This window comes from Phlebotomus papatasi, chromosome 1 (assembly GCF_024763615.1).
Source record: "Phlebotomus papatasi isolate M1 chromosome 1, Ppap_2.1, whole genome shotgun sequence".
Classification (NCBI taxonomy): domain Eukaryota; kingdom Metazoa; phylum Arthropoda; class Insecta; order Diptera; family Psychodidae; genus Phlebotomus; species Phlebotomus papatasi.
The window spans coordinates 49,619,887-49,645,071 of NC_077222.1; the positions used below are offsets into that span (position 1 = coordinate 49,619,887).

The 25,185-nt window shown below is 34.2% G+C and overlaps 1 protein-coding gene across 4 annotated transcripts in view; it reads left to right on the plus strand.

Moving 5' to 3' along the window:
- Positions 1-24,596, plus strand: part of LOC129804708 (early growth response protein 1-like) — a 49,440-nt gene extending 24,844 nt beyond the window's left edge. For 2 of the 4 annotated variants that reach the window (XM_055852272.1, XM_055852281.1), the window contains 3 exons: positions 14,992-15,564; positions 20,317-20,439; positions 20,746-24,596. In XM_055852272.1, the coding sequence (XP_055708247.1) occupies positions 14,992-15,564; positions 20,317-20,439; positions 20,746-21,959 (1,910 nt within the window). In that variant the 3' untranslated portion in view covers positions 21,960-24,596. Of the gene's footprint in view, positions 1-14,991; positions 15,565-20,316 lie in introns of all 4 variants that reach the window. The other 2 variants (XM_055852254.1, XM_055852262.1) reach the window with 1 other exon arrangement.
- Positions 24,597-25,185: the final 589 nt, after the last annotated feature.

Consider the following 25,185-nt stretch of genomic DNA (forward strand, 5'->3'; position numbering starts at 1 on the left):
TTAATGGATAATCGATAGGTTAATATTTGTAAGCAATGTCATGCTAGGAATAATTACTTGAGAAAACCCAAACCCCCATAGTGAATTTCTATAAAATTGTCACTAATTCGTATTTTTTTATGAAATAATTGACCTATTAATGTTACATCATACGCCAAATATTAGTGCAAATATAAATAAATTGAATAAATAATTCCACCAGGTAAATTGAGGAACCGGTCGACTTGAGGGCACTTTACCTTATCATAATATAAAACTTCTTATTTTTTGCCACATAAATTATATTCCAAGTCAATTTATAAAATGGTGCAAAAAGCGCTAAATTCAAAATTATTTTATTTTATTTTTTATCTTATTGTTTTTGATTTTAAATTAACAAAAAATTGTTGATTTTGTCTTTTAAAGCTTCTTGACTGCAGTATATGTGCCAGATAAAAATTATATAATTTTACACCTATTTTAATTAAAAACTTAGCAATTCTATTTAAAATACAATAAGTGTAGTCGAGATTTTCCACCTAATAGCGAAATAGAGCCCGGCTGGTGGATTCCCTTCCCTGTTCGCGGGAAATTCATATTTCCCGCCTCTCGCTCCAAGCAAGGCCTTTTCCTGGTGGTATAGTTCTGTTGCCCGCCGTGTGGGGGATTGTCTGACAGGCGACACTGTCAGTTAGTTGGTAACATGGCCTGGAAGAGTACGGATGGGGGGCACAGAGCTGGGTCGCTGCCGGGCAATTGGCCGCGATAAGCCTTGGTCTCCCTAAGGAATCTTTCAGGGCAAAAGCCCGACAACATAAGTTTCACACTATAGTTATACGAAATCTACAATCAAACCATAAAGTAATAACAAAACAATAATACCATAAAGTTTTGAAAAATCAATAATAATAATCAAACTATAAAGCGGTAATATCAAAAAATTTTAAACAATTTTATATTATGCGATTTTGTCAAAAGTTTCATAAATTATGGAAAAATTAAAATTAAAATATAGGGTGGAGTCATCACTTATGGACGTTATAGACTTATGGACAGCGTGCAAAAATTTTAAGCTCTTACCTAGAACATATTTCGAAAAATTATAAAATTATTAGTTTATTATGTGATTAACAATTTTGTGATATTACGAAATCGTTTTTTGATAAGAACTTGAAATTTTTGTAGGCTGCCCATAAGTTATAGAGTCCATAATTGATGACTCCACCCTATCCGATTTTACATTGATAAAGTTTCAAAATTTTACATATTTTTTATTGTGTAAGATAAGGGCCAACAACTGAGAAACGGACCAAGACTGGTATCATGTAATTCCAAATTCCAAAATGTTTCTAAACTCACATTCTTTTAACCTAATAAGCTTAATTTCTCTGCTTTAGAACTTTCTAATGCCCCTGATATATCTTGTAATCAAAATAGATCTTTTTATTTAGAAACTGCATCTGAAAATTATGAGAAAAATTAAAGACAATAAAGAGTGTCAGTAAAGAAAAGATTGTTAATTTTGCTAAGTAAAACCAAGCTTATTCAAGTAAAAATGCTTCCTATTAAGATGTTCATTAACCTTAGGTAATTAATTTTCTCTTTTTCTCTTGCTTTTTAGCTCTAGCTCTAGCTCACTTTTCGTCCGTTTAAGCTCTCTATTGCGAACAATTTTCGTCAAAAATTGCATTTTTGACAGAATTTTGAGTTTTCTATCTAGGATAAGATGGAGTAATTAGGAATCATGCCTATTTTGGAATTGTGAGATTTTCTCACTGTTTCAGATGGTTAAAGAAAAAGAGAAAACCATTAGGACGTACAACACTGTACAATCGAGAGTACTTCTTTGTTGTTTTTTCCCTTTTACCATCTAAAATCATCTTAAGAATTTTTTTCCAATTATGACAAGATTCCAAATTATCTCACCTTACCCTACAGTAGTGTAGACGACTTTCTTAAAAAAAAAAACTATTTTTGAGGAAAATTGCTCCTAATGTGTACAGTGTACAGGCCTACACAAAATAATCCGGGCGTCAGTTGATTTTAAAATTTTTTAACACATTTTTCACGTTTTGAGTTTTTTTGTTAAGAAAATGCTCTAATCACTGTGATACTTTCTCACTGTGATTTTTTAAGAAAGTAAGCATATTTAGGAAAAATGTCGATTCGCTCAGATCAGGATTCACTCTACAAACTTCCTACGTAAACAAAAAAATCATTGGATTTCAAGCAGTTTTATTATATTATATCAATCTCTTAATCCGTTGTGACATTTTGAAGCGAGAGTCTATACTGTATTTCTTTAGCTTAAGGCTAATACATAACCTTGGTAAATTTCGTTTATGATTTCTCAGCGATAGAAATTTTCTGAAAGCACTTTTCTACTTAATCTTGAAAAGAAAAAAAATACAGTTCACGACCTTTGACATTAAATTCTCTCAATTTTGAGTTATATCACTGAAACTCTTCAAAAATTGAATGTGACCTTTTGAGAAGTTAAGTGTTACATATATGTACATATTCATACATAAAATTCCTCATATCCTTTTACACATTTCAAATGATAGCATAAAATGACAAACACGTGTATAAATTGAAAGGATTATGGATTGTTTGGGGTATAGAATGCAAAGCGGAGGCATATTGTAGGGGGCGTATTTCTCCAAAAGTATTATAAACAATTTATTTAATTTGACATTTGCACAATGAACTTTACGAATACTTCAATCTTTCCTAAGGATAATTTAGATTCAAAGCTCATGGATGTATTGGCTTAAGTTTCACAATCTTATTAACCCATTGACTATATTGGATAATTTTTATAATTTAACTAGGGTAAAGTGGTACAAGTTGGACAGTGGTACAAGTTGGACAATGGTATAATTTGGACAGGGCTTTTCGTCTTGATAAATTTACTACTTCATTTTTATTTGTATATTTTTAATGCTTTAGTTTTATAATTTGGTTTCTTGTGCTTAGAAACAAATTTTGTACTGTATTTATCAAGAAAAAAGCCATGTCCAACTTGTACCGGCGAATTGTCCAACTTATATCACTAATTCCAAATTATACATTTTACCCTATATATAACTTCAACCCTTTCAGGAATTTGAACATTCGGGATTTTGGCTTTCGGGATTTTGCTTTTCGGGATTTACACATTTACGACTTAAGCCGAGAGACGACTTAGTGCAAAATTATGAAAATGTTAGTTTAATCATTACTTCGAATATAATTACGCTAAGCCGTCTCTCAGCTATTCCTCAGGTCTGTCGAGGCCCTTAGGCTTTCGGGATTTTGGCCTTTTCGGAATTTTGGCTACCACCGATTACGTTGTGTGTTTTAATGGGTTAAATTCCACAAGCTGAGAAAAGATTCTTGGTAACCTGAGGCGTAAATGGCAAAATTCACAAGTGCTCTTTTCGTATTATATTTGCGTTGATCCTTTCAAATGGTATATATTCCTCAACTTTCCACTTTATCATTCCATTAAACTGATACCACATAATTTGAAGAGCTCCTCCATGATACGCAATTGCAATGTGTGTCGCCATGGTTTCCCGGCTGGGGCTTCCCTCTGCCCCACCGAGAGATGCCCTGCAGTTGTCTCTTCTCCTGCCATTCATGCCTACGGCTTGAATTTATGAATGAACTTCCCCACCACGACTCATCATTGATTTTCCGGGCGTAGTAAGGGGTAGTAGCAGAAGTCTCGCTGTCCTTGAAGTTATGGCGCATGCACTGCCCTTCCCCAATGCGTCAATCTTCCTTTTTTGCCTGGGCTTTCTCTTCAATGAAATTACGTAATTTTCCTGCCGGCGAAGACACGCAAAGCGGAGCAAGGGGAGCTTCACGCACTCCGACCCTAGAGTATGTTAAAGCAAGCATGGAGCAACAATGGATGATACTTTTGGTTCAACAACTTTTTTATTATGGTGTGAATAGGGTGGATGGTATACTGTTGCCGTGACGTTTTCCGGCTTTTCTGACGTAGCAGGGATGGTTCCAGCAAAGTAATTTATTTATTAAATTTGTACGTTTTCACCCCAAATGAAGAGACTCAGGTGAAAAATCAATATAAAGCTCTGCTTCTTGGTAGGAAAAAAAGAAATATTTTTTGGCAGAAAAGTGAATGGCGAATGAGTGAGATAGGTATCAAATTGACCATATCTTCTTCCCACTTCCCGCTCTATCAAAACCTTTTCTTCAGGTGTAATGTAATTTTACGCCGGGTATGAGTTCGTGTACTGAGGGTTACCATTCACGATTGTATTTGCGTCATAACTCCCAACCCCACGAGGCAACACCCCAAAAATACGTGAGGTACCCCAACAAGAATCCTCCTATAGTGTGTTTCCTTTTTTAGACGAAGAACAATATCTGCGGCATGTCTTATTCACTTGCTTCATGCCATGCGTAAATAATTGACGTGAATATGATCATAAAAATAAAACAATTATCCCTAGCATAAACACATGAAGATCACGTGTACTGTACACATCATCCACCCACAAATTTTTGGGGTAGGAATGCCATAGAAAAATCTCGTGGTTACTATTTTCATGCTAGGATGGCACTAATAGGAAATGATGTGAACTCTGGGGCCTATCTACGTCATTTTACACGGTTCTCGCTACACCATCTGTTGAAGAAATGTGATTTCCTAAATAAACAAATATCCACGCAATTGCGAACAAAAAAGCCAGTTTGACTCAAAAATAATTATGATTCTACTTGTGTGGAAAATTGGCATTTTCCCTCCCTGACTTGGTTTGCGTAGCCAGAAGATTGTCTTAGACCAACCGTAAAGGCAAATAGTAAACGTGTGGCTTATTTTTAGCATGGGTCAATGCCTATTTTTACTTGATTCATCATCTCGTCTGTGAATTATTGTAATGTTTTTGGATGAGGTGGAAATCGCAATTAACCACTGATTTTTGTACACCAAAAACAGCCTCATTACCAAAGAGAAAAGATATTGTATATTTATATACGAAAATTTTTGATACAATTTAATGTTGATGAACACTTGCACATTTCTTCAAATCTATCTGAGCTTCAATGTGTTAGTTTTGTATATGCGAATATTATTCAATAATTTCTTACTTCAGATAAATCGTAAAACCGAAATTGCACATCTTTCAACAAAAAACATAAAAATAAATATTATTGTGATGAATCGATTTGGTTATTTTCCAAACATACAACTATTGCGGATATAATAATATTTTCAGAGACGCCTTTTCTGGTTATTGCACTTAAACTTTAATTATTGCTATAATTAACTTTTACATGATGTTTTTGTAAGTTGTACTTTCAAATCTTATTTGAGTATCATAATCATGTCATATTCTCAACATTTAATTTCAACATTATTTTCATTATACACAAAAACAATTATTTCTAACAAAATTGAAGTCCGGCCAATATTCACTTTACCATATTTTAAAAATGGATTACAGCATTAAAAAAGCAAAGAAGAATTATTAAGTATAAAATTATTAAGTTTAAAAATCATATTTCTGCAAAAATATCATCAATCAATGAAATCAAAAATATTTTGCCATAATTAGCTCTTAAATCTTGTTTAAAAAATTAACAGTTTTAAATATCAAATATGAAAATATCAATTTCAAATCTAAAAATCAAATCTATCATCTAATACAAAATTACGAACACATTGATTTTTATGCCATTATAATTAAAACATTTTCTAAGATAATTCGTATTACGTATGTGTTCTAACTGATAATGGTTAGAAATAATAACAAGATTTTAGAGATAAAGCATTTGCACATATTCCTTTCAACATTTCCACAATATTTTGTAGAAAATCACAATGATGTCTTGAAATTATTCCTTATAAAATAAGGATAAATGAAGGTAGGATATTTTCATATGCAACTATGGGAGACTGGGGCAGTAGAAAACATGGGGCAGGACGATACACTGATATTTATGTCTACACTACTTGGATTTATGTCGACCACTTCTTCAACGGACTGGGATGAATTTATATAGGTCTCTTTTTTTGTTACCTACCTCCCTTACCAAGGTATTAGGCCTTGAGGCCTATTTTAATCAAAATCCAATGTTAGGATGTCCTCTATAAAATTACCTATACACAGTAAAAAAATGTTCAACTACTTTACCATGATTTTCATTGGAAATTTTACATAAACATGTAATCCTGTGTTCCGATACATATTTTGTGTAATTGGTACATATTTTGTCTGGAATCGTAAATCGTATACCTAACCCACAAACTGCAAATAAATTCATAAAAGTTTGTGCTTTTTCCACAAACATTGTTTATTGTAAGATGATCACTTGACGAGCACATTTAGAACTTTTAAAACATTTTTTCATAAATGATTACACACAAAAAATGTTTGTAAAAATTTGTCATTTATGTCCAGTGCACAATAACTTTTGTTTTGTAAACATGTTTTCAAAATTTCTATTAAAGTGAGCGAGATGACTAGATCTAGATCTCACTCACTCTCCTTGAATTATCAAAAACATGTTTACTAAACAAAAGTTATTGTGCGTTGGGCATTATTCGTAATTTTTTGCCAGAAAAAAAACGTGCGAACAAATGTTTGTGAAAGTACAAAAAATGCTCGTCAAGTGATCATTTTACGAACATTGTTTTTGAAAGAAGTACAAACTTTTACAAACATTTTAGTAGATTAATGTACGAGCATTTCGCAAGTCCCCCATAGGAATTCATAAACATTTAAGGTAAAGTGCCCTCAAGTCGACCGGTTCCTCAATTCGACCGGTAGAGTTATTCAATTTATTTATATTTGCACTAATATTTGGCGCATAATCTAACATTAATAGGTCAATTATTCCATAAATAAATGCGAATCAGTGACAATTTTATATAAATTCACCATTAAAACATTCAAATATTGACCACCGGTCGAGTCGTGGAACCGGTCGACTCGAGGGCACTTTACCTTACAAACAATTTTACGAAATGTTTTTTTTTTGTGTAGAAATCTCGCCTGTGAGGAGGCTTAGTTAGTGAGAAGGCTAAGGAATATCGTGCCATATTTTATTATTTATATTATACTATAGGTTGTTTATAACTATTAACCCATTTAATATAATTCTAGAAATCTTGGTTTGCTCCTATATGCTAAAAATTCTTAAAGGATTAACAATTTGTTTACAAACCCAAAATCTCATTAGTAAAAGATGTTCAACCAAGGCCATTAGATGCCTTAGCAGTTTTGAGTTCCTATTCCCAAATGCTTTTCCTCTAATTCAGCATATTGTGTAAAATTTTCACAGTCTTGTTCTCATCTTCAAATACTTGAATGATCGCACATTTTCTTCACACTGACTTCGCATCAGTGAAAAATGAATATTAAAATAGACACATGACTTATTTAATGTGTGATGGAAAGGCTCATAGAATGAGTTACGCGAATGAACAGCTGATCGATGGAGTACAGAGTGTGTCTATTTAAATGAAAATTATTTCATTGTGTATCTCCAATGGGAATTGCTTTCAAAAACACACACAAGACACAAAATCAACTAAAAATAGACCTAAGAGTTCATTATTTTTGGTTGTATGTGATGAGAGAAATGATGTCGACTGTTCTGGGGAAATTCCTCCAAAAAACAAAAAAAAAAGCGAAACACGATCTAAGCGTTTTCTATTAAATTTTTCTTACTAAAGGTATTCAATGTAAAAAAAAAATATTACTTGAATTAGTGATATGAAAAGTTTACGGTGAAAGTGTATTTTCCATGGTCGGATAAGATAGTCAACTTTAATATATAAAATAGTTTTGAGCGAAGATAGCACTATAAGTGATACAAAGTTGTAGATTTATGTGAAAATTATCCTGGCGAGAGGTAGTACGAAATATGTTAAATGCTTCGTGCACAAAGTGTTAGAATATTTTCTTCTTTGTATAAATAGGAATGGTGAGAAAACTTAGAAAATTTAGTTTAAAAGAAAAATACTCACGTCTCATGTTATGTGAAGTGGAATTTCCGTACCATAATTCCTGAGCGGAACATAGTGCTAAATTTGAGTGTATCAGATGATGAAGATGCAACGGCAACATAATTTATGAGATATTGTGCGATCCAATTGGTAGCATTTATGTCACATTCCGGGCAGGTTGCGCTTGACAGGTTGCATCTCTACATATTAAATGAATTGAGTATCCCGAAATAGATGCCAAGTGACGTTAATCATTTGAGAATTCCTCTGGGATAAATCATCGCAATTTTTTTCTCGCGTGCCTGTGCAGAAATAATGTTTCAAATGTTTACTTAAAACCGCTAGAACTACGTCAGATTTTTTTTTCTGCTCTCTCTCTTCTAAACTTTCTTCCAACAACACCCCAAACTCAAAATCTTTTCCGTGGTATGAAACGTCAAACACTGCCCCATTCGTCGTTTGCTATTTTTGAGGAAAAACATCATAGACATTTTATTACACTTGTTCGTAAAATTGCTGCGTCGTCAGTTAATGTTTTTTGAACTGTGATATGTTGTTCCCCTACTATGGGATTATGCCTCCTTCTTGTAACAGCAAATGCCGCAAAAAAGGCCCGTTTCTTGAAGACAGTCTGAGCGCGAGATAAAGTATTTGGCTGATATAAACAAGCGGACGATATTCACATTGAGAAGATCCTGACTCTTGTGCGATGAGCTGTTCTCGTTTAATTTTAGGCTCTAACATTCTATTTGTGCCACCGTGACATCGTAAATACTGTGAGATTTTGAGTAATGACACAACAAAAAAAGAATTCCTCCGGTTGATGCTTAATGTACACAAAAACCGCGAGGATGAGGAAGAGCATCATGGGGATATGACCATTTTTCACACCCTTTCATACTATACTAATCCACATGCACAATCTAATTAATGCTTACATTTCTGAGAGGATTTACGTTGTCTCATGCTTTACGCAATGAGGTCAATTGCTCAATCCTTTGCTCTCTGAGGATCACTAAAACAGAAATTAATTTTTTCTCTCTCTCTGCAGTATTCTAATAATAATAATGCGGGCAAAGCAACAACCCATAGAAGAACTAGGCCTTCACACAAGCAAGATTTTCACTTTTGCAATATTTGTTTTCCTCTCGTACAAGGATTGGGTTGCTGCCCTGAGGTATTAAATACAGTAAAAACCACTGGATATAATATGAAAACCAAGAAATTTCTAATGTTCTTAAGGGGATTCAAACCCTAGGCACTTCTATCATAGAACAAGTACGCAACCACTTCACCAATTCAGTGCCAATTCTAAAGGAAAACTCATGTAATAAAAGTTTTTCCTTCACTGAGAGAAATCCGAAAAAGTTAAAATAACATTCCGGAAATGTTTATTTTACCGTGCAGTATTGATCCGAAATCGGTGTAAATATTATGCTTTTTAAGTGTATTATGGTTTAAAGTTACCCTTTCTCGTGTTAATTTTACACTTGCAAGGGTGTAAAATTAACATTAAAAAATGTTGATATATTTTTACACCTACAAAGTGTTAAAGTTACGAGGAAAAAAAGTTAGTCGCACCCCCTTTTTCTCAGTGTTTACGACAGAATATGCTTGCGGTGAGTATCGGTGATAATGAATGATATTCAAAAAATTAAACACACAATTTGTAAGAGCTTTCGCCACCTATCATGGCTCTTTCAGTGGTTCTAGGTTTGTCTCTTTTCCTCGATATAAATCAAGTTTTTGTCTAATTTTCCCCATAACAGTATTTAAAACAATTTGCTCCTGAAATATTTCAAATACTGAAGAAATCTTAGATAAAAACTTGACTAATATCCAAAAAAAGACAAACCAAGTACCACTGAAGGAGATACAATAGATGTCGGAAGCTTTGGAAAATTGTATTTTTAACTTTTTGCATTATTATTCCATATTACCGGCACTAGGAAAAATAAGTTTCACAACCATCGTTGGCTTATTCTTCTCTACGTGTAAAGTCGATTTCTGAGTTTTAGTATAGAGGATCAGCCATGAGAATCATTGTAGTACAATCTATGAAGTCCATTTTTGTGTACAACTCAAAATTTAAGGATTATTATCGATGTTTCCATATTACAGTTGGTATATATTATATATTCTTATATCGATGACTCACTCAAACAATTCACAAATGGTCAACTTTACCGAAAAGCGATTCCAAGCTGAAATTTTAGTTAAGTAAGGTTTTTGAAATGTAAAACCCTTGAACCTTTCTTGATTTTCGCAATTTTATTCTCTATGACCCGACGTCGGGTCCAAGAAAAGGTTCATCTTTATTATCATCTTCTGCAATATTCCATTGAACCGTAATTCCTCTGTAAAACGCTTAAAAGTTCAAGAATAATTTACATTAAGGAATGAATATTCACTGGGAAGCTAGAAGGTGTGAGCATCCAATTTGGCAGTCCAATTTGGCATTAAAGAACTAAGTAAAGGAAATGTACTCAGAAAGTTCTCAGTGTATGACAGTTTGTGATAAATATTTACTAACAAATTTTACAGACTAAATGTTCTTAAGAATCTTCCTGAGTCTAAATAATAAAATAGTACATAAAGCAAAAAAAAATGTAAAGATTCAAGTTGTTTAAGTCTTATACTGAGCCGTTTATGTGCTGTCCACATAATTTATTTTCAGAAAATTTGAATGCCTCTTCCCTATATTCACTTGAGTGCAGTTCAATTTATTGTCATCTCATTTTGTCTTAAACCCCCCCCCCCCCCTGATATGAAAAAATTGATAAATTCAAATTGATAAAATTAGAGAGGAAAAGTAACTTCCGAGCCAAATGCTGTCTGGAGTGTGGGTGTATTACAAACTTAAAAAAATTGACTACTAAGCACCACAATATTGATACCTTAATGTCTGAACCATACCAAATTTCCACCGCAGTTGTTGATTTTGACAGGATAATCCTAGATTTTACATTGAATATAATTACAATTGTTGTATTTTTTATAATATAACTAACAAAGTTTCAAATAGTTTTGCAGTGACGGAATGGTTTATTTCTTATCTGTTGATTTTAATGTCACAAATCGTTTTATTTTGAGAGGTTTTAGGAATTTTCTTTTTTCTTTAGAAGACTAAATAAATTTAATTAATACATAAACATATAACCTTAATAGGGTTCAAGAAAATAGAAAATAGGAGAAACTAAATTCTAATTTTAAATTTGCTAATAAGAATATTGGTTTGATTATTTAGCATTTTCCACTGATCTGTCTTTTACAGTCAAACTAAAACTTTCAGTTACGGGAGACCAAGGCAAATTAGTAATACATACATACATATAAAAAGAATATTGAGTAGTAAACATTATTAATTTGAAGTAAACACCTGCTTTCCTAATAACCTGAATTATTTATCACATTCCTTTCACAAATTACAGCAATGAAAAATTTTATTTGCTGACTAATTCTACCCCGGTCTTCCCTTTAACTTTTTATATTTCTAACATAAATATATTACAATTACGAAATTATTACGGAAGTGTGGGGAATTTTTAATCATCTATGACTTTCGAAAATATAAAATTTTGGAATATTAAATAATTTTAATATGGAAAATGTTGAGTAGTTTGAGGTGAATAGTTTGAGACATTGAGGATTATTTTTTGATTATTTAAATTAAATAAATGTGACAAAAACGAATAAAGTTATTTTTAATAAAATCTACACTATTGAGTATACATTATAAGCATTCTACAAAATTTCAAGATAATTTTCTGAGTTTTGGAAATAATGCCTTAAAGTTCAAACATAAAAAAGTCTCTCAAACATGCCGGCTGTCCCCTATTTATCTCTTTTCCAAAAAGAACAAATAATATAGAATGGAGGAAGTGGTGTACAGATATTGCAAATTATTTATATTTGAAGAAAATATTTTCTAAAATAACCATAAATTAATAATATAATATATAATATTAAGCGACGAAAAGATTTTGCTCAGTAAAATTCTTAAAGAATTATCCTAAGGTTGTAGGTCACCTTCACTTTAAAGGATAGGTCACAGATTCTTGTATTTTATTTCAACACTAAAATCCAGTAATATTTTCGTAATATGTAGTTCGGTAATTCGTAATTTTCACAGCATTCGGAATTCTTGTGACATTATTTCTTCCAAAATTATGATCTCTGGTGAAGGATTTACGGCCAATTTTTGTAATTTCAAAAGAAATATCTAAAATTTTCGACTAGTTATGTTGAAACTTTTCTTCTGGGAGAGAATGTCTTTAGAGAAAATTCTAACAGGTGATAAATCAATGGGAAAATTGATCTTTTTTGCGTCTTAGGGAAATTGAAGATTAAATTGATTCCCTCCCATTTGACCTTCTGGGTCCGTCTTATAGTGATGTCCAAATATGTGAGATTCCTCCGGGCATCCCGTACTCCCCCCTTTTTGGTTAGACTTGTGTCTCCGTATTATGGAAATACTGATGGGAAATGTAAAAGGCGCGTGCCGAATATTGTGACGTCATTGGATGCTGCGCGTGAATCTGAGGAGCATGTTGGGGCAGAAAATACTCCCCGCCATCAATGTGGCTAGAAATAGATGCGCAGGGTGGCTATATATGTTAGTTATTTGAGAGGGTGAGAATCCCTGGTTTTTCCCGCGAAAAGGCTCACTAGATTCCCATGTGCGAGTAAACCATCCCCAGTGCACTCATGAGATGGTAATGATTGTAAGTCCGTCGGGTTCCCATCGTCACAATGGGCTCCCACCCCGTTTTCTGGTGCGTGGTGGGGAATGGCAGAGCGTGAGTATTCAGTGGTTCGGTGGTTATCCCCACCAGCATTTGTGCTCCATTGGTGCTCGCCCATCTCCCGGTACTGAGGCGCGTTCTCCGGCTTCGCTCGAGCGATTCCCCCCAACAGTGCATTCATGGAGAGCTCTCCGACAGTTCATTCATAAAACCAATTGTACCGTCGGCTCGCGGTTCAGTAGTGTTCGGACTATTGCTTCGGACGCAACACCATAGCGAGTCGGGCGAATCGATTAACCACCGCCACTAGTAACAAACATCAGTGCTAAAGGAATCAATCCACCGATCAAGTGAATTCTCTCAGGCCATCTGGCCCAGGGAAATTGTGTGAAGAAGATTTTGTTCAAAGAGTTTTGAATAAGCAAGAAAAAAGTGAGGGTGATCTCTGTGCAATCGTTGGTGGTTTGAGATAATATTACCCTCAGAGTTCTGGACATCTCGCCAAGTGTTCTCTTCGAAGATAGTGTCATTAGCGTGGGTGACGCGTCCACAAGCGCCGTCGCTACTGTGGCTCGTGACTTCTTGTGTGCTCTCATCGTGGGCATCAACTACCAATTCACTGGCGAGGGAAAAAATCCCACAAATAATATTTTGCTAACAGGCACACGAGATTATATTGCGTGGGTGGAAGTTTATATACAAAATAGAGAGAGTTCACAACACTTGAAGAACTCTCAAGTGTTCCTGCGTGGTGTACAAGTGTTTTGGTGCTAACTCTTGGCTCATCTCAAAAATCCAGGTACATCTGATGGGAATATAATTGTTTCAAATTGAAATTTCGTTATACGATACTCTAGTGCGTCTTTAAAAAAAATAGTGAAGCCCCAACAATAGTTCCTTTCGGTCCATCGCGCGCACAAAAAAAGAGACGTTAACCAATGAGAAAAATTGTTGTCGTAAATTAATTTATTTTATTTTCCACTGTGTGCTAATAATGATTTCCTCAAATGGTAATCCAGGAGTGGGCGTCTCTTAGCAGGATTTCTTTTTAATACATTCCCTCACCCAACTTTTCTCATCGTTTCGAAATAAACAAGAGTGATTCGTGGCGGTGTCTCTTTTTTTTTCAACGATTTTTACTAAAAAGGAGCTATGAGTGCTTTTGTGCGATTTTTTTTGTACTTTTTAACTCTTCAGTCGACAATTCGGGTGTGTTAATTTATTTGTCCAATTTAGAGACACTCATTTTTTATTATTCTCCATCACTTTGACATCACATGAGTCGTATATACAATATTCATAATTTCCTTTTTCGTCAAAAACGATTGTGCGTCTCATGGTTGCGTCGCTTCTTTTTTTTTGTGATTCCTCTGACCATACCCTCCCAATGGTTGAAACTTCTTTCACTCTCTGTGCAACCAAAATGTGATAAAAATACTGACGCAGTGACGACAATTGTATAGAGATTATTATTTGTAGACGCACGCAAAGGGACGCGATAATTTACATGGCGCGAAAGCCTTTTCCCAGAGTTTCTGTGCTTCAGGGGGTAGGGGCTTGATTACGAGTCAACTAAAGACCTAGATAATAGCACCCAGTGTCTGGTCAATATTTTATCGCATCGAAAATAGTTGATTGCTGTAGCAATTGCGTCATGTATATCGATTTTAGCCTCACCCCAACGTCGCGATGACACCAAGCCCGGCGACTTCGCGATACCGTCGGCATTTTCGTATACCGGAGGCATCATCGGTAGTCCAACCTGTTGATATCACTCCAACAGGCACAAGGTGGATTCTGTCCCCTTGAACTTGAAATGCACACTGATGTATGTCTCAATTGATGTAAAACTGACGATGTCTATGCAATAGTTAGGCAAATATTAACTATGAGGGCATCTAATACTAAATGCATTACACAGAAGTGTTAATTGACGCTAAACAGCATTTAAGTTGCGGTATGGGATTCGGCATTTAAGCACCAGGCCTTAGATGGGTTTCTTCTATATATATATTTTTTAGCAACATTACTCCTAACACTGACACAATTTCTATTAAATGCTTCTTTTAATTTGATAATGAATTATTAGATTCACATGACCTATATATTGGTGAATAAAACAAGTAGATTTTATTGGTAAAGTCAGTCGTGTCAATTGTTTGACCGCATCACAATTACAATTAATAAATTGTCATCTCACTGCTGGCCTCTCAAGTTGATGGGTATTGTCCATACCTCTAAAGGCATCTTGGCTTGGCTTGACACTCAAATGGTCTGTCCATGGTGGTGTCTTTGTAGGTGGCGTTGCCCCTGGACCACCTGCCACGGCCATGATCATGGAAGGGTTGGAAACCCTCGTTGCGCCATCGCATCACGCATTCCTGCTAACTGAATCCGCTGCAGCGGCCCATTTTAACGTGCTGAGCTTCGACACTTGCCTGTTCAAGTCGGCCACCACCACATCGTCCAGCATCAGCAGCCACACCAGCAGCCCAGCCAATCACCACGGCTCCGCCACCGGCAACGGCAACACAATCACCAGCTGTGGCAACGGCCCCACTGGCAATCTCAACAACAACACCCTCAGTATCAACCACAATCTCAGCGCTGCCAACCAGCAGCAACAATCGCCCCACCAGGAAGCCCAGCAGCAGCAACAGAGCTCAGGTGGTGGAGGACATCCCCACTTGAGTCTTCTCACCACACCCGGAGCTACAGGGTCTGTGGGTGCTGAAGCACCATCAACTGCCGAGGACGTCCAGGCGGCCTCGGAATCCCAGCAGGGAGATCTCAATACACCTGTCACTACATCTGGTGACATACCCTCATTCTTCGGACCCGCCACTGTCGTCGAACCACCGCCAATTACTGGTAAGTCTCCTTTTCTCTTTATTCCTTCATTTGACCTTGAGAACAACCTTGAGCCCTAAATTAGGATACACTCAGCCCTGAGCTAGACCTCTTGGCCCTGCATCAATTTAATTCAGTTACAACGTCTACTAAATTAAATTTGAATTATGACAGCTTAATTCATACGAATAAACTGATATAAAAGATATGATTAAATATATGGAATCGATTTCGTATTTCATAGACAATTCCATTTATAAAATATGAATAAATCATTCTCAAGAATATTATTATTATCGGAAATTGAGGAAGTTAAGAAAACATTAATAAGACAAATGATGCAAATTTTAAAAATCTCTTTCTCGAATTGTATCCTTGGCAAAACACCAAAAGATTTTAATTTTGCATGATACTTCGCCAGTGTTTTTTTTTTTAATTTCTTAAGTATATAAATAACAAATTGAAAGATAAATTTGCAGAATTTTCTAGCATCTAATTAATAATTATATTCATATTTTTTCATTGTTTTTTCCTTTCATCTGGAAATAGTTTTAAAAATGTTTCATCATTTTTGTCTAATTTCCTTTGCCATGGTGTAATTGCTGTAAATTGGCAAAATTCAGCAGTAACTAGAGTTTGTTTTAAACAATATAGTGGCATGTGCCTCAATTTCTGGCAGATTTATTGGTTCAAATATATAGAGAATGTACAATATCAAATGAAAAATTGGCAACTATTAAATTAAAAGTACTTCTTCATCCAAAGAGGATGCGAGACAAGAGAGAACAATTTGTGTGGGATTGAGCATTCGATATTGTCGCTCCAATTGTCATATTTGCTCCTTTTGTGCATTTTTGGGCATTTTTGGCAATTGCCATTCGCGACAATACATCATACGCCACTATTAATCTCTTTCTCAATTCTTCTGCCTTATTAAATACTTCAGAAATATTGTTCCAAATTCCCAATGAATTATTTTGAGAACCCTAGGACGGGGATTAGACATCCATGGTTATATTTGTTTATAACATTGAGTTTTTGAGCAGAAAAATAGCGATTTTGTCAGTAATTTAGTAATTTCGTATTTAGTGGTCGTTTAAAAAATTAACTACTTAAAAATGTAACGAAGGTATCAATATTTTATTGTTTGGATCAGCAACTGTGCTAACGCCATTTTCATCGAATCTACATTTGTTGCAAACGACTCAAACGACTATTGAGCAATGCGACGTCGTTTGCAACAAATATAGTTAGCACATTTGCTAATCTAAACTAAATCTAAAATACTAAAATTAAGTTATTACTGTGTAAAATTTTTATAAAATATTTTATCGAAACAGAAATTGATTTGATTGAAAATAAATTTATGAAACAGTTTAGGTTAAATTAATAAGAATTTCACCTCATATATTAGGTATATGAGGAAAAAATATTGTATGAATATTTATTCAGTATTATTATGAATTAAATTGATCAATAATTTTGAAATTAATCAATTGAAGTTATGTATTTTGATTTTCTATTACAATACTAATACGATTTTATGATTTATGATTTTGACGATCAGTAGGAAATTGTATTCGATCACTTATAAATAAAAATAATTTTGTCGAAAAATCATTAAGTGATAATAAAAAAACACTATACTTTCAAGAAGAAAAAAAAGATAATTTGTTCAGAAAATTACTTTGAAGTAGCTAAAAAACAAATGCGTTTTAAAAAATTAAATTTGCGTTGAGTGAAATTTTAAATTTTGATTAATAAATATCTAAGCCATCACAGAAAAGAGCGTAATTGATATAAGTAAATAACACGGCTAAAAGGATAATTGCAGGAAAAAAGGATTCACTACTTTTGAAGCTCTAAATTTAGAATTGCTTAAATTTGATTTTTGCCCAAATTTAGTATTTTCTGCTCATTCACACACTGCCCTTAAGATTAAACAAGTAATATCAATACTGATCATAATAAATTGTAAATTTAATTTTTTATTGATCTTGATTTGACAGTAAATATTTTGAAATGAAACATAATTTATTTTGGTCTTTATAGAATCCGAAAATATCTGAACACTTAAAAGGTCAAACGATAGAGTACTGTGTTGCAAGTGTCCCAAGTTCAAATCCCCATTTAATTCCACAGATCATGATAATCAACATCAACATCCTAATTCTTGTGTAAGAAAAAAATAATAATTCATAGAAATATTTGCTAACATGAAGATTCTTTTTTTCCAAAAATTATTAATAAAAGTAATTATATCTATAAAATTCCTAATGCTCAGTAACATTTTTTATTATTGTCAGTAAAAAGCAAAAAAGCAGTAAAAGAAGAAATATTAGATTTTTTTATTCAAAATTTAATATTTGCGATTATTTTTTTTTTCCTTTCCAATTTGTTTATTTTACCTTGAAATTGCCTACTGATTAAATGAAATATTTAAGGCATTACTCAAATGTGTTGCTTAACCCTTTAACGACGAGACACTTTTTACGGACTGAAAATCAACAATAAAAATTAATCTGAGAAACATAATTAATGATAAGTCTTACATCTAACCTTGGAAAGTCCAACAGAGTCTGATTCGGTGTATTTTGTGCTTCTATGAACGATAGGGACAAAAATAGCCCAAAAGTTTAGGTAATTTTTCTGACAATACCAATGAATAATATTTTTCGCTATAATGAAAAATATTACGTATGAGTATTGTAGTTTTTATTTCCAAAAGGGTTTTGCTTAAAAAAAATTGGAAGTACAAAAAATAAATAAAATTAATTACGAATTTGAGAATTTAAAAATTCGCAATTTTTGAGCTTAAATATTTACTACATAGCAAATAGCTAGAGACTTGCAAAAAATATTCCAGATGCCTTCAACCTTCTACTTTACAATTATGTACAAACATAAGAAAAAAATAATTTTAGGTATAGTCAGAAAAAATTATTTTCTTTATGAGACACCGATGTTCCAATCGTCCTTAAAGGGTTAAAAATGTCCTATCATGTTTGATTTTTTTTTAAGTTCAAGCCAATCAATTTAGTTATAAGACGAAAAAAATTTAATTTCATGCAGATAATGTTTTGCTAAACAAATTAAATAAAATAATCTTAGAATTTTTATAAACGTTTTTTTTTATAATTTATTTCTGATAAGTTTTGAAATTTTTCCCGAAAAAATATTACAAAAAAAAAATAAAAAATCTTGATTTAACTTAACAATAATGGCAAAAATCACTACTCAAAAATATTTACTCTTTGTTTATAATATTGCAATATAGAGGAACTTTCGTGTAAAACAGCGAAAAAGTTTGGAGAGTGTTATATAGTGATGATGAAGAAATGGGAGAAAATAGCAATTAGCATTGTACACAAGAATAACATGCGGCAGTAAGAATATAAAAGGTAAATGACTCGTTGACATGGAGCCAAAATCAGTAAATCAGTAGCTGAGTTCATCATTCCTTGGTGTCTTTTTCAAGGTCTCCCAATGTATAAATGATATTAAGACACCCCCGCAGTGTCTCAATTCATGATGGCAGCCGAGGATAGAAACGCCGGTGGATGCCTCAAATACCAGCCGGTTGCTACGCACACGGTGCGTTGAGAGGCATGATCCGAATCCTTGCGATACCATATATTTATCCTCTTTTCGCCAATCAAGGCCGCATTGCCCGACCTAAGACACGACTGTGATCGACAAGGAACCTATTCTGAGCTCTTTGGGATGCGCCCACTTCTCGAGGGCCAATGATTTTAGAGACCTGCTGGGCACACAAGTCCCTCTGAGGTGACAGTATCGGGATGATGGGGTGATTATTTTATTTTGGGGGTGTGTCAATTTCAGGAAGCGCCAAAAAATTGTGAATAAATTTTTTGAATGGTCAGTGGTTAACCAGAAAATATATAGCTTTTAGAGAACACCCGCTGTGGAAGTAAATGTGTGAAATAGATGGGTGTTTTGGCTACAGTGCAGAAATTATTGTTACTCAGCTTCTCAGAAATCATGACTTCAACGCTGATAAAATTTTATCTCGAGGCTAGGAATTTTCATTTATTCCTGCCACAGACCCTCTCATATATACATCTCCCAGCGATACCAATTCAGCAATTGAAAATACATAATAATAATAGTGCTTGACGGCTTCCGTTCCAGCCAAAAAATTAACAAGTATGTTAGCAAATATAGTAAAATTCACCATATAACTCTTTCATGTATTAGTTGATATTTGTATAAACAGAAAAAAAAACAAATTATGGTCAGCATTAGCTGAAGAAGTTGAGTCAAAAAAAAATCGTTGTCTGTGGAAGAAATCAAAATAAACAGAAATCTTTCTTCATGCCTCTTGCCCGTCTATTAGCTCCTCGTCATCCCAGTGTCAGTTGATGAGGAAGAAAAACCAGCACACCAACGTGGAGAGTGAGAAAGACTATGAGGCTCTCAAAATGTAAAATGGAATTTATAGCGTTGTCAACGAGTCAATTCAATTATACATTGAATATTTTCTATAGCATATGCAGAAATGATAATTACACCACTTAAGATTTAGTTACTGTTTCTCACTTTGCGCCATGCTAGAAATTTTTTGAAATTTATGATGCAGGGCGAGGCTAGAGATACGCAGGATCATATTAGTATTGGAACATTGCAATAAAAACAACACAATGGTTGATAGGTTCTAAGAGGGCATAATGCACCCATGCGCCAAACCATCCAGGTCGGCGTCACTATGGTTCCATTCTGTGATGGGCGTTTTTGGTATCCCTATCGTTGCAGGTTCTATTGAATCCGAAGATTTGTCACTAGAGCCACAGAGTACATCGAGCCCGTGTGGCAGCTTGTGCAGTCCACTGAAGGAAGAGCGCAGTAGTCCATCATCAATAATCAAGGAGGAGACAAGTAATACCAGTAGTGCTACCATGTATCCCCATCATCATCATCATCAGAATCATCAAAATGCAGCACAACAGCAACACCATCATCCACACCAACAACAACACAATAGCCACGATACTCAACATAACACGCTAAACAATCAACCACATCAACACCACAGTCATCACCAACACCACAGCCATCACACAACACAGCATCAATCTCCGTCATCTGCATCGAATCCAAATACGTCCGCCCACCATCAACACCACAACCACCACCAAAATCCACAGAACGCGGGCAAAATTTCATATCGTGGCATTTTCACAGCTACCGGCAGTCCGAGCATGGGTCTCACCACAACCCAGCTAGGGTCACCACAACTCACTGTAATGCCCGGCCAGATGTCACCTCCATCGGCTGGTCTGGGCAGTTGGGGTCTCCCCAGTCCTGACAAGACCCTCTTTCAACCACCCATGTTTAGCCTTCTGGGTCCTGGACCACAATCTGGCAATACTGCCCAGACCCACTACGGCAATCCGGGTGCCACTCAGAGTCCCTCACCTCACCATCATGGTTACGGTGGCGAGGAGCGACCCCACCAACACGTTGAACTCCTAGGACTCAATATGGATTGCTCAGGTATAATTCTGAAGCAACCACCAAATTATAGCAGCTGTGTGCCAACATCCCTCTCCTCGCTGGACATCCAAAGTCCAGGTGGGGATATGCATCAGTATTCCAGAGGTCAGGGTCTGGGTGTATCTACACCCAAGTACCAATGGCTCGATTCCCCAGTTGAATATGGCAGTCCGCAGCAGACACTTGTAGGACCCGGACCCTCATCTTCCTCATCATCGGTGCTGATACCCAAGCAGGAAACTTTTGCCTCAACCAACACCTGCTCTAGTGATTCAAGTCAGCAGCATCAGCAAATGCAAGCGCAGCAACAGGGTCAACCACAGTACCCAGTTCAACTAGCCGAGTACAACCCATCAACAAGTAAAGGTCACGAGATCTTGTCGCAGGTGTACCAACAGAGCCCCATTCCGCTCAAACTAGTCCCCGTTAAGCCACGCAAATACCCAAACAGGCCCAGTAAGACGCCAGTCCATGAGCGTCCGTACGCTTGTCCTGTGGAAAACTGCGATCGACGCTTTTCACGATCGGACGAACTCACCCGCCACATTCGCATTCATACAGGCCAAAAGCCCTTCCAGTGTCGCATATGCATGAGATCATTCTCGCGATCGGACCACCTAACCACTCACATACGGACGCATACGGGGGAGAAACCTTTTTCGTGCGATGTGTGCGGGCGAAAATTTGCACGATCGGACGAGAAGAAGCGCCATGCCAAAGTTCATCTGAAGCAGCGCATCAAGAAGGAGAGTAAGATGCAACAGAATCAATCCAGCGCAGCCCCACCAGTGGCACCCAATAGCCATCACCATCATCCGCCACCGCAGCAGCACTCAACACACCATATGCTCCACGATGACATGATCCCGATCATTGCAACATCCTCCACAACAGCCTTGTAGGCCGATGCATCATCGATCGATAGCATGCGAATCACGGATGACACAGTCACGGCACAGCACCTGTCACAAGATGAGGACCTCATTGGTGGCGTCGAGGATCACGATTTAGATCTCGGTGAACTCAACGTCGTCGATCCCCACACACTGGATCTGGTAAGTGATGATCAACTCACAATTGCACCACTGACCACAATTGCATCTGTGGACGATCAACCACTAGTGATCCTCTTCTTTCTGCAGTAAGTTGCTCAACTTACCTTTTATTGCTAAAAACCATTGCACAAACCAACATTAAATGTGGTGTTAATTCCCAAAAAACAAAAAAAAAACAAATTAAACAAGATGAAATCTATGTTGTGTCAATGTGTTCTTTAAAAGAAGAAAAAAAATATTGGTAAAAATCAAGATGTTAAAAAAAAATATTTAAAAAATGAAAATGTGATTGGTGGAAATCTGTTTTTCGCGTGATATTGATCGATGATCGATCAACACTCTAAATTTGAATTATGATTAGAAAATATTTCATAAAAAAACGACATTAAATTTATAGCTGATTACGTAAAATAATGGATGTTTTATCTCAACTACTGTGATCTCAAGTAATAGACTTTAATTTTAAAAAAAAATATATAATGTGTAAATAATGAGTTGATTTATTAAAAAGGAAAAATATTAATTAAAAAAAGAAATCTCTTGTAAAGAGAACTATTTCTGAAACAAGCATAATCTATTTCTCAGATTGGAAATTAAATTAAAAAAAAAACTTCATAATTCGTTCATAATCTCGTCAATCGGTGTGTTTTTATTAATTTCTGCAAAATGAAATGTGTCCACAAACTACTTTCAACACGTGCAATCTCTCACTTTCTATGCAAAATTCGTTGCAATATTCGAAATTTATTAAAATTGCAAAATTTTGACATTTCACAGAGAAATATGCAATTTTTCAAAATCTATCAGCTGTTTTTGTCAGCTCAAATAATCTTTTCGAGAAAAAAAAGGCCTACATTACTAAATATTTTCTATGAGAATTTCTGTTTCACATTAATCTCATTACTCGCATGACTATCGTCTTTAGATAGATCAATTTCCAAAATTGATAGAATGTAAATTTTAGGCCATATTAGATAATGTTATTTAATTTTGAAGATGTTATTAATCTGTGTAATTTAACATTATTATAAATATTCTAATGTAAAGATATTTAATAAAAAAAATTGAAAATAAAAGAGAGAAAAAAGGAAAAATAAAACTAATAATAAATTAAACACACAGAATTAACAAAGGCTTTAATTAATATTAGAGATAATAGAATCTGAAAAATTAAAGAAAAAATCAACAAGACAGAAAAATGAAGATAAATTTGCCAAAAACAACAATATAAATTGGTTTTTAGACGTAAAAGAACAAATTTTGAAAATGCATAAATTAATTTCTTGTGAATTATTGCAAATACATAACAATCAGAAATATTATTGTGGAGATGAGAAAAAAAAAACTCTTTAAACTGCAGAACTATACATAGAAAACAAACATAGTAAACATAACGCAAAAAATAAACATATAACCTCAGTCTTTTTACATTCCATAAATAAATTAAAAAAAAAAAGAAAATAGTGCATACAACTTCAATCACTTCTTTTAAGTTATGAAGATAAAAAACACATTTCAATTTTATTCATTCTCCTGAGTTTCTTTGTCGTGCATTAAAATTGCAAAACAGGTTGTAAATGGCCTTAAAAATTCAGTGCAAAAAAAAATATTTAAAAAAAAATCGTAAAAAAGTGCCCTCAATTTTCATAATTTTTCCAATGAAAACTTAAAAGAAAGGTAAATGAAAAAAATCACTCTCCTTTTCGAAATACTTGACATTTTTCCTAAAATTTTTGTTTTGTGTAAAAGGAAAAGTAAATCTACGTAAGAGATATTTGGAAAAAAAAATCTCTGAAAAAAATTCAATTGAATTTATTATCAATTGCATAATGTACATATTTATGGTGATGATTAAAATTTTATTAACTTACAGTGTTGATGAAACTTTCATCTCTTTTGATATATTCGACAGATCGGCCTACATATTGTATTTAAAATATTAAAATGATATATTGTACTAAGTCACAAGGTAAAAAAAATTTATTAAATGTAAAATTGTATAACATTACTAAATGGTGTTTCATGAAAGAAAATTCAATAATTAAATATGAGGGCATTATTTTCCATATTTATGAAAAAAATCAAGCAAAACAAATAATTCATAGACAGTATAAAATGCGAGATATGAATAGAAAAAAAAACGAAGACAAATTGATCAGTTCCAAATAAAAGAAAGAATGAAATGTTTGAAATTTCATTGCCATATTAAATTTGTGTAAAGAAAAAATAAATAAGAATATTGTGCCATTCATTTTGAATTTACAATTTCTATACACGTTCATCTTTCAACGTACACGAAAATTTATATTTAAAAAAAAAATAATATTTCTGTAAAGAAAAGAACAGGATGTTTAATTATAATCATTGTAAAAGGAATTATTGTATAATTAAAATTACAATTATACCTACACATTAATTAAATTTAATAATGACATAACAATCAAAATATTGCAAGTAAATAAATTATAATGTTGATACTAAAAACTAAAATTCTTTCACTCTGGCATCATATTTCACGGCGAAGGTATGGATCCTGATCTGCGTAATAAACCTCAACATCGTGAAATTCGATGCAAAGACGGGTGAAAAGTTATTAAAATACCATCTCTGTCAATTTTTTTTTAGAGTCAATTTTATACCTTTGTAATTGTCAGTGGCATTTTATAGGTGATCATTTGAGAAAATTAAATATCAAATAACACATACAAAGAGATCATAACCACCACGCAAGTATTAACAAAAAAATAAAACTTTACCATTTTAAATAAATTGGAATTGATGAAAAATTGAAATTTTATATGATTTCTGGTTGAAGTTATCCATTTTATAAGTATTGGATGCATCATCCCAGGTAAGTGAATTAATGCTCAAAGGGTGTGTCTCCTCCACATCCTTCTTGTGCATCTTTTATTTTGAGACAGTGAATTGTGTACAAAGTACATAAAATCTCCAAATCTGTCATTTATATAGCAATTCATTCTTCGTTGGCCACTCCAAGTGCCTCGCCTTGTTTTTTCATTCATGTTTATAACCATCTCATCTCATAACTTCTTCTCCTCTTGTATAGGCACTT